The sequence below is a fragment of the Medicago truncatula genome, chromosome 4 (assembly GCF_003473485.1).
Source record: "Medicago truncatula cultivar Jemalong A17 chromosome 4, MtrunA17r5.0-ANR, whole genome shotgun sequence".
Lineage (NCBI taxonomy): Eukaryota > Viridiplantae > Streptophyta > Magnoliopsida > Fabales > Fabaceae > Medicago > Medicago truncatula.
In genome coordinates, this window is record NC_053045.1 from 55,402,061 (window position 1) to 55,417,788 (window position 15,728).

Genomic DNA, 15,728 nt, shown 5'->3' on the forward strand with positions numbered 1-15,728 from the left:
TTGGAGCCTATTTGCATGTTTTATTTCATTTTCATATTTAATTAGCCAATGATGATAATAATTTTAACCATTAGCCTTGAATATGGTTGTGGCCTTAGCCGTGACATTTTTTAATGGCTAAAGTTTGGGTGGTGACATGGTTGCAGTTAATTATCCTTCAGTAGTTTGAGGGAACAACAATATTGCATGTAGTCAAATTTTCAATGACATTACAATTAAAATTACAATTTTGTGCCAGACAATTTACATCCAAGCTCAAACTTCATTCATGATCCGTGAAAAATGAGCTTGTTGGTCTTTCTCTTTCCTAAATAAAGCTGTGATGGGACTGCCCCCAAGACACCAAAATTTGGTGAGCCAGCAGAGAAAATTAATGGAATTCTCTATATCTAAGATGAAATAAAATTTCTTGTAGCTTCTTCACTCAAGGTTCAAATTCCTTTAAGTTTACCAACCAGCCCTGTCAACGAGGTCCACTTCTCAATTGCAGATGCTGAAGACACAAAGGCAATTTTGGACGACTCCACATCATTCTGAGCAACTGCCAAAAGCATCAGTATTAAGAGTTAGTGTGTGTGCTTGAAGAAATCTCAGAGCTATATTTTGAGGAAGACATTACTTGTGCGCGCACACACACACTTAAGAAAGTTTATGAGGATAATATATTTGCATGGTTACATATAGACTATTTTTTAGTGTGTTTGGCATTCATTATAAAATGGTTTAAAAATACGTTTGAGTCAATTCAACATCTTCTGTTGAGCATTTTGACACGTGTGATTTTAAATAAACTTGGTAGTTGATATGTATAATTGATTTGGTTGAAATTGAGTTTCAAATGAAATTATTATTTTTGCATATTTTATATAAACAAGAGAAAGCCTAAATTTGAAATCCAAACACACTTAATTTTCCAGGTGTGAACCATCTAAATCAAGAGAAGGCCTAAACATTGAACAAGATGTCTGAAGATGAACATATTTTCTGCATTGTATGAAGTTTAATTCCTGATTGAATGAAACACACCTGATGAAACCAATGAAGCAAGTGAAGAATTGAATGTGTCCACCTCAGACTTCTCTTCAGGACTTGAACTCAGCTGTTAAGAAGCAGACCAAATAGAGATTAAAGAGTGTGTTTCAAGTTTCAACGACGATAGTATCTCGGGCATGAGTTTTGGATTTGAATTTTCCACTTGAAAATTATACTAAAGGCACCAGTTTCCTCAATTTTGAAATTCAGACTCTAATGCTACTATAAGAGCATTTATGTATCAAGGTCAAAATTTAGTGCCAATTATTGCTATTGACTAAGAGATTACATACTGATGTTATTATCCATATTATTGCTAAGAAATTAATAACAGGCAACTTTCTTTCTTGTCTAACTTTCGATGTGAAATTGTTACTAAAGATTTCATAACAAAGGGGTTCACAGTGAATGCATTTAAGTGCATGTTTGAATTGACACGAGTTTCATAGAACCGTGGTGTCACTGTGATTCCAAACATACACAATGAAACGAGATATACCTTATTCAAAGCTATATTAGCTTTTTGCACCCAATCAGCATCCTTGCCTTTCCCTAATACAGAACCAGCTGAAGTTAGATCATTTTGTTCAATTGCTTGACCAACTTCACTCAATTTGTACACCAAGTCTTGAAGATACCCTGCAATTATTTTTCATTCGTTAGTACAAAAAAGGGAAGAAAAAAATTGTCCCTGCTGAACTTGAGAACTCAGCAAAAAAACTGGTGTTTTGAGTTTTTTCATGAAGGAACTTGAGCAAACTACTAGTGCCTTTAAGATGCAGCGAGTAAACAACTTTATTTTGATATATAAGGATGTATTCAATTCCTTATGGTAAATAAAAATTAGTCACCTTGCAATCAAAATTATCGGGAAAAACCCAAGTACCACATCAAATAGATAAGATTTTTGATAAGAGTTTATAAATAGGAGACACCCCTCATCTCACAAGCAGACTTTTTGGAGTTGTGTTAGGCCCAACCAGTTTCTAACATTGTATCAGAGCTTGTTGATTCAAGGGCCACCTACCTATCCACACATCAAGTCCAAAGAGTGTCAGGCGTGAAGGGGGTTGGACCGCATCATGGATGGGATTATTGTTCAAGAAAGTTTTAAACTTAGCATCCAGAGTTGTTGTCATCAAAGTGTAGCAAACATGTCATATAATATAATATAATTAATAGTAAATGAGATGATACTAAACTTGTACAATATCTAGGAAAAATTCAATTGAACAAACCAATATTTGCACTTTATGAGACCTTTTTAATTTCATTAGAAACCCTCATGAATTAAGCTCAATTAGACCCACAAATTTATATGTATTATGGTGAACAAAATCATTCAATTTAAGGAATTAACATGAAAAATGAATTTCATATCAAATAATGCACATTACCTGTTTCTTTGGTGGATGAACTAATGACACCTTGTTTCTCAAGTCTCTTCTTTCTATCTTTCTTTACTTTTTCCAAAAGTTCAACATCATCATCTGCTTCAAGTATTGCAGCATTAGCATCAAACAAACCCTTACCACTCAATGAAAGGACCAAACTGGTCATAAAACCTATAGATATGTCTCTTTTAGTCACACTTAGTGATGGTTGATTAACTACTTTGCAAGGAGTTAATTGTCTTTTCAAATTGCATTTGATAGGGTTGTAAGCATATGTTGGTGTTACTAATGAAGATTGTGATGAAGATGCTAGATGGAAGGGATTTGCTGTTGAGAGAAAATTTGATGCCATGTTTTGTTTTGTTTATTTTTTTTGGCGCATGAAAATTTAGAAGACATGGAAATTTGGAACATTTGGAGGATAAGGTTGTTGTTGGATTCTGTTATCTCATCCAGTCAATTTTTAGATCCGAAAGGGTATTTTAGTCATTGGAAATTGACCAAAATGGTGGCACAGTTTCTTCCAGATTCCAATTCAGTTAAAGGCTGCAAATTGGCCATGGGAATCGGATGTTGCATTTTTATCCCTGGGCCATCTAGTAAAAGACTTTTGTTCATCAGTATTAATCTAATATTCACTCACTCCCTTCCAAAATGAATAATTTAGTTGATAGTTTCACGTATTTATAAAAGAAAGTTGGGTTAACAAAAATTGATGTATCTATATTGAATTTTAAACCATATATATTAACTTTTATTGACCCAACTTTCTTTCATAAATAAGAACGAATGGAGTATTTTTAAGAGTCTTGAAATAAAAATCCTCATACCACTATTTAAAGATTCTAGATTAAGAAATTAGTCATTAAAAAAGTAAAATACTTTAATTTTTAATACATTGAAAATAAATTTTTCTATAAAAATTTATCATTTATGATCCTTAAAGAATGTCCTGGAACACTCGTTAACATTTATCGATTACAAAAAATTATAAAAATTAATTTTTAAAAATTTTCACCTAGACAAAAACCTACCTTCAAAAAATATCTAAACAAAAATCTAACTCCAGAATATTATAAAAAGTAAATCTAACTCCTAGAACACTAGTTAACATGTGTTCGTAATTTAACTTGTTTGTTTAAAAAAAATCTAGTATAACCAACTAATTATCTCTATGTGTATGTAATATATATTACATTGGGGATGTTTTCACCCTTGAATTAATAAATCAGATCGTATCCCATTTAATTATGCAGTAAAATTTATTTATTTAATATTTAAAATTAGCTTGTTTTTTATGCAAAACATGTTTTATTTATGCACCATAACATTGGTCTATGAAAATACAGTAATCCTCATTTAAATTTTTTTAACCCTTCGTAATTTATTTATTTTTGTTTGTAACCCTCCAATTCACAAAGGAATGAGGTCCAATTAATTATGAGATGGTTGTGAAATTGTTCCATGAATTGAAAATTGAATTCTTCCAAATAATTTATACTTTTATAAAATTCATTAATCATTTGAGTCAAATTGCTTAGTGTGATAATTTAAATATATTTTGTTATATCATACATCCGTCTTAAATTAGATGTTTATTTTAAGTTTTACACAACTATTAAAAAAAAGATTAGTAATATTGATTTTAACGGTAAATTGTTTCATTTATTAAAACACCATTTTTTTTAATCGTTTATTAAAACACTTTTATTAATTATATTCAATGAAATAATTAGATTAATAAAATGCAATAATGAAGAGTGTTAGCGGGAGAAAAAGAATAAGGAAAATGATATTTCTCTAGAAAAATAGCATCAAGAATTTTCAAGACACAGATGGTAAGTTTTAAGAATTTTTTTTTTCCTGACCTTTTTATAAAAAAAAATTTCAAGTCTGACCCCTTTTGAATTTTTTTTACCGAAATCACCCACTTTTTTTTTTTTTTTTTGTCTTTTTCCTCGTTCCCGCCATACGGCGGGACTGAGCCGCCGGTACACATGGCACATCCTGACTGGCCACTTTTTTTTTTTGCCATTACCGCCATTTGAAATGGCGGGACCGGCAGATTTTGACACGTGTCAAAGTCATCGAACCAGGCTGCGTTGCCACCAAGCCAGTGAAGATTTGTTGCTAATGTTTGCATCCAATAATATATATACCATTTTTAAAACCAGATTCACACACCATGAGGCATGAACCATCCAATTTTTCCTTTTTGTTTTTTTATTGGATAATTTAGGATCTCCGACGAAATATATTTTGATAAAATATCCGACGAATATATATATATTATTATCCGACAAAATATATATTTTTCACCGATAAATTATCCGACGAAATGATTTATATATTATTTCAAGATAAAATCTAGAATCCAATTAAAATTATAAAATCTCCTATATTTATTTTTTAGGTGAATTCGCATTAATTTTTTTTATTGTTTTAAGGTGAATTCGCCTCACTTATTCATCTTTAAGGTGAATTTTTCTAGCCACTAGACGATTTTATAAATAAATAAAAAATTCACCCCGGCCACGGGCACCTCAATTATCCAATAAAAAAAATAAATATAGGAGATTTTATAATTTTAATTGGATTCTAGATTTTATCTTGAAATAATATATAAATCATTTCGTCGGATAATTTATCGGTGAAAAATATATATTTTGTCGGATAATAACATATATATATTCGTCGGATAATTTATCGGTGAAAAATATATATTTTGTCGGATAATAATAATAATATATATATATATATATATATATATTCGTCGGATATTTTATCAAAATATATTTCGTCGGAGATCCTAAATTATCCAATAAAAAAACAAAAATGAAAAATTGGATGGTTCATGCCTCATGGTGTGTGAATCTGGTTTTAAAAATGGTATATATATTATTGGATGCAAACATTAACATCAAATCTTCACTGGCTTGGTGGCAATGCAGCTTGGCAATGTCTCACGCGTGCCTGGTCCATTTCAAATGGCGGTAATGGCAAAAAAAAAAAAAAAGTGGCCAGTCAGGATGCGCCACGTGTACCGGCGGCTCAGTCCCGCCGTTTCAGATGGCGGGAACGAGGAAAAAGACAAAAAAAAAAAAAAAAAGTGGGTCATTTCGGTAAAAAAAATTCAAAGGGGGTCAGACTTGAAAAAAAATTTTATAAAAGAGTCAGGAAAAAAAAAAATTCTAAGTTTTAATTGCATGATTTATTTGTTCACTTCCTATTTTTCAACCACACCTCCTTGAAATTAATGTGGCAAATAGTGCATTGTGATTTGTCGTTCTTTATTCTTGAAGAATTCTTGATGTTATTTTTCTAGACATATAACATTGCTCTTATCTCCTTTCATTGTTTCATGATACTTGTTGTTTCTCTCTTTCTTTTTATGTGTGATTTTCAAATAAGCAAAACCAACCAACAAACCAAAAGTTTTACCCAATATATTTTGATGAAACTCAATAGCATCTATTTTTGGTAAAACTGAACTTGCAATTGTTTGAGCCTCCATAAGAAAGAAGCAAGATCATTGTTATAGTTGTCTGCCAAGAACTTTCGAGTATCTCCTGCTACAAAAGCATCATCTGATGAGGTATTAATTTAAAAGGGCATGCGTAAAGTCCATCTGAATCATAACAAATTGCATGAATAAAGGGCAAGAAAACTAAAAAACGGATTATGCTTCTTAGCAAGTTTTGTTTATTGTTTTGATCAAATAGGAAACCAAAGGGGCGAGGACATTTTAACCAACTGAGGAGGTTTGTGGGAAGACATTAAGGAAAGGTTCTCGGTTGCGAATGATCCTAGAATACACCAACTGAAAACAAATCTTGATGCTATTTTTCTAGAGAAATAGCATTTTTCTTATGGAAAACATATCTTGTTGAAGTATGTTATGATATCACATGCAATATGTTGCATGGTATTCTTTGGATGAGACATTCACATATACATTTCCCCTTGTAATTTCCCCATATATACACATTGATTTCATTTCTCACATTACAACACTTGATGTAATCAACATATGAAACAACTCCGACTCATTGGTAGCTCTACGCCTAACACTGTAAGGAACATGATTTATGCTCTTGTGAAGACGCATAATCTCATACCCGCATAGATTGGTTCGACTTACACTAATGTCCATTTAGGTGACATGAAAAAATACAAAAGACTTGCATGGTAGCTCCTGACGGTCAAGTTGCACCCTCAACGTCACTTAGAAATTTCCCCTTTGTCATGCTCCCATAATCTCGCATATAGATTTTCAACCGATAAACCTCTTTGTTTCGTATTTATGTTTTTCATAACTAGGCTCTTCACACGCTACCTATATGATGACTACACATAAGATGGAAACTTCCCTCAAAATTAACTTGTGTCCATTTTTTATGCACACCCAAATATATTTGGAAGTTCAGTTCTAAGAAATATCACTTATCCTGAAACCACATTCCTCCACTCATTGCACTCGAGCCACTTCTCAGTTAGAGAGATAATCATTACGGTATTTGTCTCATGTCCGTGTGGACATTATCCCCGTTTATGGATTTTTTTTTTGTCATTCATATTTCTAATACATTATTTGGGTTCCTAAAACTCAACTGTTTATTCTAAAAGAAAAATATGGTTTCACTCATCTAATTGAAAATTGAAATTATGTTCATTTCGAAATAATTTTTTATATAAAGTGACACTCGTTTTGAAATGGAGAAATGTGTTATTTTCTTCTTCATCTCCTTGTATCTATAAGGATGGAATATTTTAATTTCAATCTTCATTACCAATAAACCGTTTGAGTTCCTAAAACTACATTGTTTGGATATATTCTAAAGAAGAATATGCCCTTTTCTTTTTTAGAACTCAGTTGTTTGGATATATTCAAAAGAAAAATATGGTCTCACTTGTCCACTCAAATATGTTGTAGAGACATCTTTTAATTCCATTGGAAATTGAAAATCACGTTCATTTTAGAACAATTTTTTTTTAGGGTTAATAATGTTTTTCACCTCGGTAATATATGTCATTTTCGGTTTTCGCCCAATAAAATTTTCGGTTTGATTTGCACACTCGTAAAAAAAAATTCCGGAAAACGCCCTTAATAGGCCATTCAAAAACCAAAATTTTTTGAAAAAAAAATTCTGAAAATGGCCAATCAGGAGTGTTTTCCGGAAGAAAAAAAATTTACGAGGGTGCAAATCAAACTGAAAATTTAATAGGGGAGAAAATCGAAAATGACATATATTACAGGGGTGAAAAGCACTATTAACCCATATTTATATAAGGATGAGTTATTTTAATTTCAATCTTCATTTTCAATACAATTTTTGGGTTCCTACACCTCGATTTCTTGAGTATATTCTCAAGAATCTATTTTCACTAATATGCTCAAATGTGTTGAGGAGACGTCTTTTAACATTCATTTTAGAATAATTTTTTTTTAAAATGACTCTTATTTTAAAACGGAAGGAACACTATTTTCTTCTCAATAGCTTTATATTTATAAGGATGAGTTATTGTAATTTCAATACTCTTTTTCTATACATATTTTGGGTTCCTAAAACTCAATCTTTTGGATATATATTCTCAGTAAGAATATGGTTTCACCCATGCATTTAAATATTTTGCAGGCATGTCTTTTAATTTCATTGATAATTGAAATGGCGTTCATTTCAAAATAGTGCTATGTTAAAGTGACACTCATTTTAAAATAGAGAAATTATTATTTTATCATCCACCCCTATATTTTTAAGGATGGATTATTTCAATTTCAATCTTCATCCCCAATACACCATTTGGGTTCATAAAACTCAATTGTTTAGATATATTCTCAAAAAGAATATGCCTTTTTTGTTCGTGAAACTCAGCTGTTTGGATATATTTTCAAGAAAAATATGATTTTACTGATCAACTTAAATGTGTTTTAAGGAGTATTTTAATTGCATTGTAAATTACATATGATGTTATGTTTGAAAACTTTTTTCCTTTTAATTAAATCGACACATATTATACAACGGAGAGAATATTATTATCTTTTCTACCTCTATATTTATTTATAAGGATGAGTTGTTTTAATTTCAATCTTCATTCCCAATGCACCTTTTTGGTTCGTAAGACTTAATTTTTGGATATATTCTCGAAAAAGAATATGCCTTTTGTGTTTATTTAGATATATTCTCAAGCAAAATATGGTTTCATTGATCAACTTAAATGTGTTGTAGATAGTCTTTTAAGTGCATTGTAAATTAAAAATTATGCGTATTTTAAAACATTTTTTTGTTAAAGTAAAACTTATTTTAAAAAAGATAGAATATTATTATCTTCTATCCCTCTATATATTTATAAGGATGAGATCTCTTAATTTCAATCATCATTCCAATAAACATTTTGAAAATTGAAAATGACATTCATTTTAAAATGATTTTTTTGTTAATAACATTCATTTTAAAAAGAAAAAAGTATTATTTTCTTCTTTGTCACTTTATATTAATAAAGATGGGTTATTTTAAATTCAATTTTCTTTTCAAATATTTTTTTTGGGTTCTTGAAACTCAATTGTTTGGTTATATTCCCAAGAATATGGTTTCACTCGTCCACTCAAATGTTTTATAGAGACGTCATTTAATTTCATTGAAAATTGAAATGGTGTTCATTTTTATTTTTTTTTGCAAGACCATAAACCCCAATAAAAATATAATATAAAATTCATTAATTTGTAAAGAGATTCACGATTATTTAAAAATAGAGTGTACAAATTTCTTTTTAAAAATAGGCTTAGTACTTGGCATCCGCACTTACACAAAATAGTTACCAGACAATACTATTTATATATAAAATTAAACTCCAAACTAAAAGACATGATTATAAATAAACATTACAAAAAAAAAAATTGTTACAAAGGCTAACAAAAACAAGAAAACAACAAGAAAAAGGGAAGCAACATGAAGCTAAGCTCTCAAATAAACATTACAAATTGAGCATGCATAATATATATTAATTATCAACAAACTCATGTTTAACTTTTACCCCACTTAGAGGAGGAGCACAGGCGCTTATATTTTGAGTATCATAACTGAAAGAAGGAGCATGCGACTGATCAATAAAAGCAATGACAGAAACAAGAGTAGTTGTTCCATCATCGAGCTTTTGAATCTGGAGATATGGTCTCTTTCGGATCCTAGACATGTATCTCTTTTTTCTCTCTTCTTCACTTTCAGTCTTGTAGTGACTTGATACATGAGCAGCGAATTTCTGTGATGTTGCTATTACTTTGTTGCACTCTGAACACGTGTACGGTCCATGTTTATTGTGAGGTAGACTGTGGATTCTACCATCATCAATAATATCCTCTTTTTTCCTCTTCATGTTGGTACAATTTGAAGCCTGGACACCATTAGTAGCAACAATATTATTTGCCTCAGATGGAGGGTGTTGTGAATTTGATGACGAGCCTCCAAGGATACTAGGATGAGCATAAGCAGAAGAAGTATTCAACACCATCTCATTGTTGTTGATGACATCATTCCTAACATTATTATCAGATGATGGTGATGACGCATGTAGATTTTCAAACTGTGTTTCAAGCATTTGTATTGATTTGATGATGCCTGGAGCATGACTGCCAAAATTGTTACTATCAGGTGATGATGTGGTTGTGTTGTAGCCATACAACCATTTCATCAACCTATCAAAATTCATGGTGGTTGATTTAGGGGGAGGAGGAGGAGAGGGAAGATGGGAGGATGCAATGTTTTTGGGGAAGATGAGAGGAGGAGGAGGAGGTATTTCATCAACCTCAATTTATAGAATTTAATTATTCATTTTCATGTTTTTTCCATAAATTCTTAATTATTAAAATATACTAATATATTTAATAAAATAATTAATATAATGATTTACTTTGATTTTTTTTAATTTTATACTATATTTACAAAAAATCAAGTCAAATCAAAATTATATAAGCAATACTTTGAATTTTTTAATTTTATACTATATTTACAACATTTGACTTAACTTTATTATATAATATTGCTTATATAATTTTGATCAGTGACTCCTTTTTTGGTCATGTACTTGGACCAAATACATTTGAATTCTTGAATATATTTTTCCTTAAATTTTGTTACTAAAGGAATAACAGTTTAATTTGTATAAAAAAAATTATTTGGGTTGGTCTGGTGGTATTGAATTGATATCTTACGGTATGCTCAGGGGCGGATCCAGACATTTGATATTGGTGTGGCAAAATATTCAAATCAACTATATTTATTAACAAAGTAAATAATTGATACCTTAAACAATATAGTGAAATGATATAGGTGGAAGCATTTTACCATTGTGTTGCAAGTTCGATTCCCTGCAACAAAAAGTTTAATTTGTATATGGATGATGTGTTTGTTTTAGCGGCATCAAAAACAAATATTCAAAGATATGGTCTAACTTTACATTAAGGAAGGGTTTCAAAAAAATCAAGGCAAATGTTTTTGGTCCTGTAGTTGGACCAAATACATCGGATGATGCGTTTGTTTTTAGCGGCATTAAAAGTAAATATTCAAAGATACCAGTATTTGGACCAAATACATCGGATGATGTGTTTGTTTTAGCGGCATTAAAAATAAATATTCAAAGATATGGTCTAACTTTACATTAAAGGAAGAGTTCTCAAAAAAAGTCAAGTCAAATCAAAATATATTCAAAAAATATAAGCAATATTTATATCAATAAAGTCAAGTCAAATGTTTCAATATTTATATAATAAAGTCAAGTGAAATGTTTTTGGTCCTGTATTTCAACCAAATACATTTGACTTCATGAATGTATTTTTCCTTAAATTTGGTTACTTATGGAGTAATAGTTTAATTTGTATAAAAACTCAGTTTTGTTGGTCTGATGGTATTGGATTGATACCTTGGAGTATGTTTCTTGTTAAAGTTTAAGGTTCGATTCTTCCCAATGTCATTTTGGGTGGAATAGTTTAGTTTCTTAAAAAAAAAAAAAGTTTAATTTATATAAAATATTTTAATTTGAATAAAATATCATCAAAAGGGTTCTCAATTGTGAATGGACACAAAATACACCAACTGAAAGCAAATCCCGCTTTCTGCAAACAAGCAGGAATGGCTATAGCAACCTATTATGGGAAGAAGATCTTGTTGTGCCATTTTTGTGTGTATAGAAATCATATTCATAGTCATGCCATGTGCTCCCTTTGATTGATGGCTATGTTTTTTTTTTAGTTTGATTTTGTTTAAAGGGAATTGAAGCAAAGTGTTTGTCTGACCATGCATAGAGGTATGATTGTTAATCGTTGGTTTTTAGTATTGCAGGAGTTGGCTACAACAGTTGCAAACATCATTTTTTTTTTTAATCTAAGGCAACTAAGAAAGGGGAGGATGGAAAAAATAGAGGAAATCAAGATTTATGTAACAAGTACCTCTATCCAATGTCACGAGGCAAAAGGTTTCTCTACCAAAACAGTGCATTGAAAATTATTACATGAAACAAGTAAAGAACCTTCCAGAGGAAAAAAAAATGTAGATCTTTAGAGTTTTCAGTAATATGGGAAAAGAATCAGTAACAAAAAAAATAAAAAGGCAACTTTGAAAATGTTTTTCATCCAAGCATGTCTTCGGTCTCTCTTTCCTTCATGTAAATAATTATAGTATAAACAAAGAAATATAGAAAAAGAGAAATGATATTTGTACAACCATTTTGTAACAATTTTTGTGACAACTTTCTCTCTCATACTCGCGTTATATTTTTACTTTTTCTCTCTATTGTTTTGGTTTCCGTGTCGATACCTACTTTTCTTTGTAAATTTATGGTTGTTCCAAAAATTATCACACAAATGGTTATTCAAATAACACATCTCATAGAAAAATATATGCTCACATTATCGTGGAAGAAAAATATACTAGCTTTTTCTATCGGACCAAAAATTTCGAACCATACAGACCTTAATATTCTATATTCATTCAAGATCTCACCTCCAAAACCAACAAAAACAATATAAGGTTAGAAGCCCTAAGCTCACGCTCATGCACTATTCTTTTCCTTTCCAAAGCCCTAATCGACTGACATTGCACCGCTAGAATGTAAATCATCAACAGCACCGCCGCAATTCACTACCATTACATTCCCCGTGCAGTATCACAGCCACTATCATCTCATATTACAGATTGTTTTCTTTCTCATCGTTCCGTTCCCAAACCCTCATCAGATCACCATCATCTCATAATCCCACCTACCAACCCTTCCAGTTCAACTGCTATTCTTCCTTTTCCTCCAGTCCTGATTATCCCACGGGTGACGTCTATTTTGTTCCCCACACGGCCACACAGGTCTCAATGAATTGCTTGTCAAGCTCAAGACGCTAATAGTGCTCCCCTATAAGCGTATTCCACCCGGTAGCATCTTGCTAATGGATTTGTTTGACCACATATCGTAGGAGCATGGATTATTTTATGATCACTTTGCTTTGACGCTCTCCTTGCTCTATGGTCTCGATTGATCGTTGTAGCCTACATTGATATAATCGAAGTGAGCACTCTAAGGCTCTAGAGTTTCATTGAGTATATATCAACTTTCGATATGTTGATTTTTAAATTTAATTATTTTAAAGTGAATTTAAATTTTAAACTAATTTGTCTATGCGATATTAATATTCAACAAAACTTTAGAGTACTAAAGAATTCTCAATGTTGTGATCATATAGTTTTAGTAAAGTGGATAAAGAAAAGGAAGATGATTTATAGAGGCTCAAACATAAATCCTACACCTTGAGATATAAAGAGAGTGATAGATAGAAAGTTGACTTTTTTGACATTGTGCTTAATATATAGTTATCACATTGATTATATAAAAAAAATGTGATGATTATTAAGCACATTGGGTCACATATCTTTCGAGTTATTCACTCTTGATTAGCAATGATTATGCGAGACATATAAATATGCATTTGAATCTAAAATAAATGAAGGTAAATAAACTTTATTTTCAAATGTGAAACTCAGACATGCCACATTTTAAACTTTTAGACTGACTTTAAAAATAGGTTTACATTACAATATGCCTAGCTCTAGTAAAACAAACTCCTAAGAGACTATTAAATTAGTGGTGTTACCAAGGGATTTGCGGTCCTCGACATTTTAAGATAGTAAGATTCTCAGTCGTATTGGGTGTACCATCGAATTCCTAATTGAATTATAAGGAATCTCGACTCTAAAGTCTCGCAAGATAGTATAAAGATTCTCACTCAACCAACCCTAATCAGAGATGGATGTACCAACAATTTTTATTTTTTTTTATGTTAATTGTTAACTTGTATATAAAGAACTCTACCAATTTTTCACATAAAGAACTCTACCAATTTTTCACATAATGAATCACTTAATTGAATACAGCAAAGAATATACTTTTAATGCAGTGGTAGTATAATAAAAAAGTTTTAAACTTCGGATCCAGAGCTGTTGTCATGCAAGTGTAGTAATGAGACACCAATACAAAATGAGATGATACTAAAATTTATTGCAGTAATAGATAGTATTGCATTAAAACTAAACTTATACAATATCTAGAATGTTGGTTTTTAAAATAGCAGGGGGATCAAAACTTCATTATATTTTTACTTATTTATTTTTTCAAAAAAAAAAAACTTCATTTTTTTCCAAAGAGCAATGCTATATATCAAGAAAGATTTTTTCAAGAAAATTTCAAGAATGACATGGCAGAATAATCACCCTTAGATTTTATCAAGAAATAGTCCTGAAATTAATGTTAACCAATAAAATCTCAGCCTGGCCGGAAATCATGGGGTGGTGGGTGTTATGTATCTTTTTTTTATGAAAGACTAATAAATGAGACTGAAATCTAAAGGTGATTATTGTACCATGTCATTCTTGAATTTTTCTTATAAAATCATTCTTGATATCTAGCATTTTCCTTTTTCAAAACTAGGGTACTAAAAGTGCATTTAAGCCTATAAAATATAAACGTGGTTCGCTTGATCGCTTCATACAGAGGAAACATTTTTTTTACATCTTAAGTTTACCTTGAACCAACCAAGCACTGGACAATTGCAGGGAAAATCCTGATTGTGGATAGTCTTACTCCTTTAAGTCACACCCTCTTGTTTTTTTAGAACCCAACCAATGCTTGACGTGGTCATCCTCTAGCCTAGTTATCATGGTCAGGTATATAGTGCCCGAGCGAGCATCAAGCCAAAAAGGTTAAGATACTCTATTTGGCAATGTAAATTGATATTAGGTATTGAACACAACATCGAGCATCAAGTCTAAAGGTGAAGGTTTGCTAACAGGTCGAGTAAATTGACATGATGTACCAAACATAAGTTTGGGTGGCCACCAAGATTCTAGTCTAAACATCATTATAAGTCATTGTTGCCATCAAAGGTCAATGGTTGCCCTAATTTGAGGGATAGCCTAATACTTTGGGAATTGTCTAAAGTTTACTGTCTCTTTCTATCCAATATCCTTTTATAGTGTTTCATCTTTCTAGGACTTTTGCAATATCCATATTATTAAACCTGATGCCTATAATTTGGGCGTATGATCCTCATGGATTATTCTCTCGTGATGGGAAATGATTAGGTGAGTTACAGAAGATAGAATTGTGGCTTCCTTCGGAGGAAGCCTTTTATGATTGGAGATTTGAGGAAGCCTTTTATGATTGGAGATTTTGTAAGTCAACCGAGCATTGAACAATTGTTGTTACAATCATAAATTTCATTTTGAAATACTACAGTTTTAGAGTATAATAAATACACAACGGAATCTATGATGAATGGAAACACGTAAATTTTATTTTCAAAAGTGAAGCTTAGACATGTCACATTTTACATTTTTACGCAAACTTTGAAAATGAATTTACATTATATAATACAATGTTCAGCTCTAGTGAACGAGATATGTTACCAAAGGACCTACAATCCTAATCAATTTAAGATTGTAAGATTCTCGGATGTACCAGATGCACCGTCGGGATCATCAGTGTCGTTGTTAATAATTTTTTTGAACCTTATGACATATTTAATATATTGTTCATGTATTCATTCTTTCTTTTTTTGTCAAATAGTCTAATAGTTAGATATTCATCTCTTAAGCTAAATAAGTTTCAAATTTAGAATGTGAACTATGGCCCTGTCATATTGCAATGCCTCGAGTTATGCTCACGATACATATACATGTATTCTCTCGTTTAAGTGTGATATTGAATTACGAAAATTAAGGGAGGGAGAGAACTTGAAGTCACATTGACGCCAATCACCATGAAACACTC

The 15,728-nt window shown here is 31.1% G+C and overlaps 1 protein-coding gene across 1 annotated transcript; it reads right to left on the minus strand.

The window, feature by feature from the left end:
* Positions 1 to 164: 164 nt before the first annotated feature.
* Positions 165 to 2,864, minus strand: LOC25480916 (thylakoid lumenal 16.5 kDa protein, chloroplastic). Its single transcript, XM_013586603.3, has 4 exons — positions 2,430 to 2,864; positions 1,532 to 1,671; positions 1,027 to 1,099; positions 165 to 541 (listed from the first exon to the last, which is right to left on the minus strand). The coding sequence occupies exons 1-4, from the start codon at positions 2,776 to 2,778 to the stop codon at positions 432 to 434; spliced, it is 672 nt and encodes a 223-aa protein (XP_013442057.2). The 5' UTR covers positions 2,779 to 2,864; the 3' UTR covers positions 165 to 431.
* Between the last annotated feature and the right edge of the window lie 12,864 nt (positions 2,865 to 15,728).

Bases quoted from the DNA above. Each gene is read 5' to 3' on its own strand.
- LOC25480916 (XM_013586603.3), bottom strand. From the start codon at position 2,778: ATGGCATCAAATTTTCTCTCAACAGCAAATCCCTTCCATCTAGCATCT. The intron at 1,100-1,531 runs GTATATCTCGTT...GCTTCTTAACAG, and splicing joins CTAATATAGCTTTGAATAAG to CTGAGTTCAAGTCCTGAAGA. The intron at 542-1,026 runs GTGTGTTTCATT...TGCTTTTGGCAG, and splicing joins TGCTTCATTGGTTTCATCAG to TTGCTCAGAATGATGTGGAG.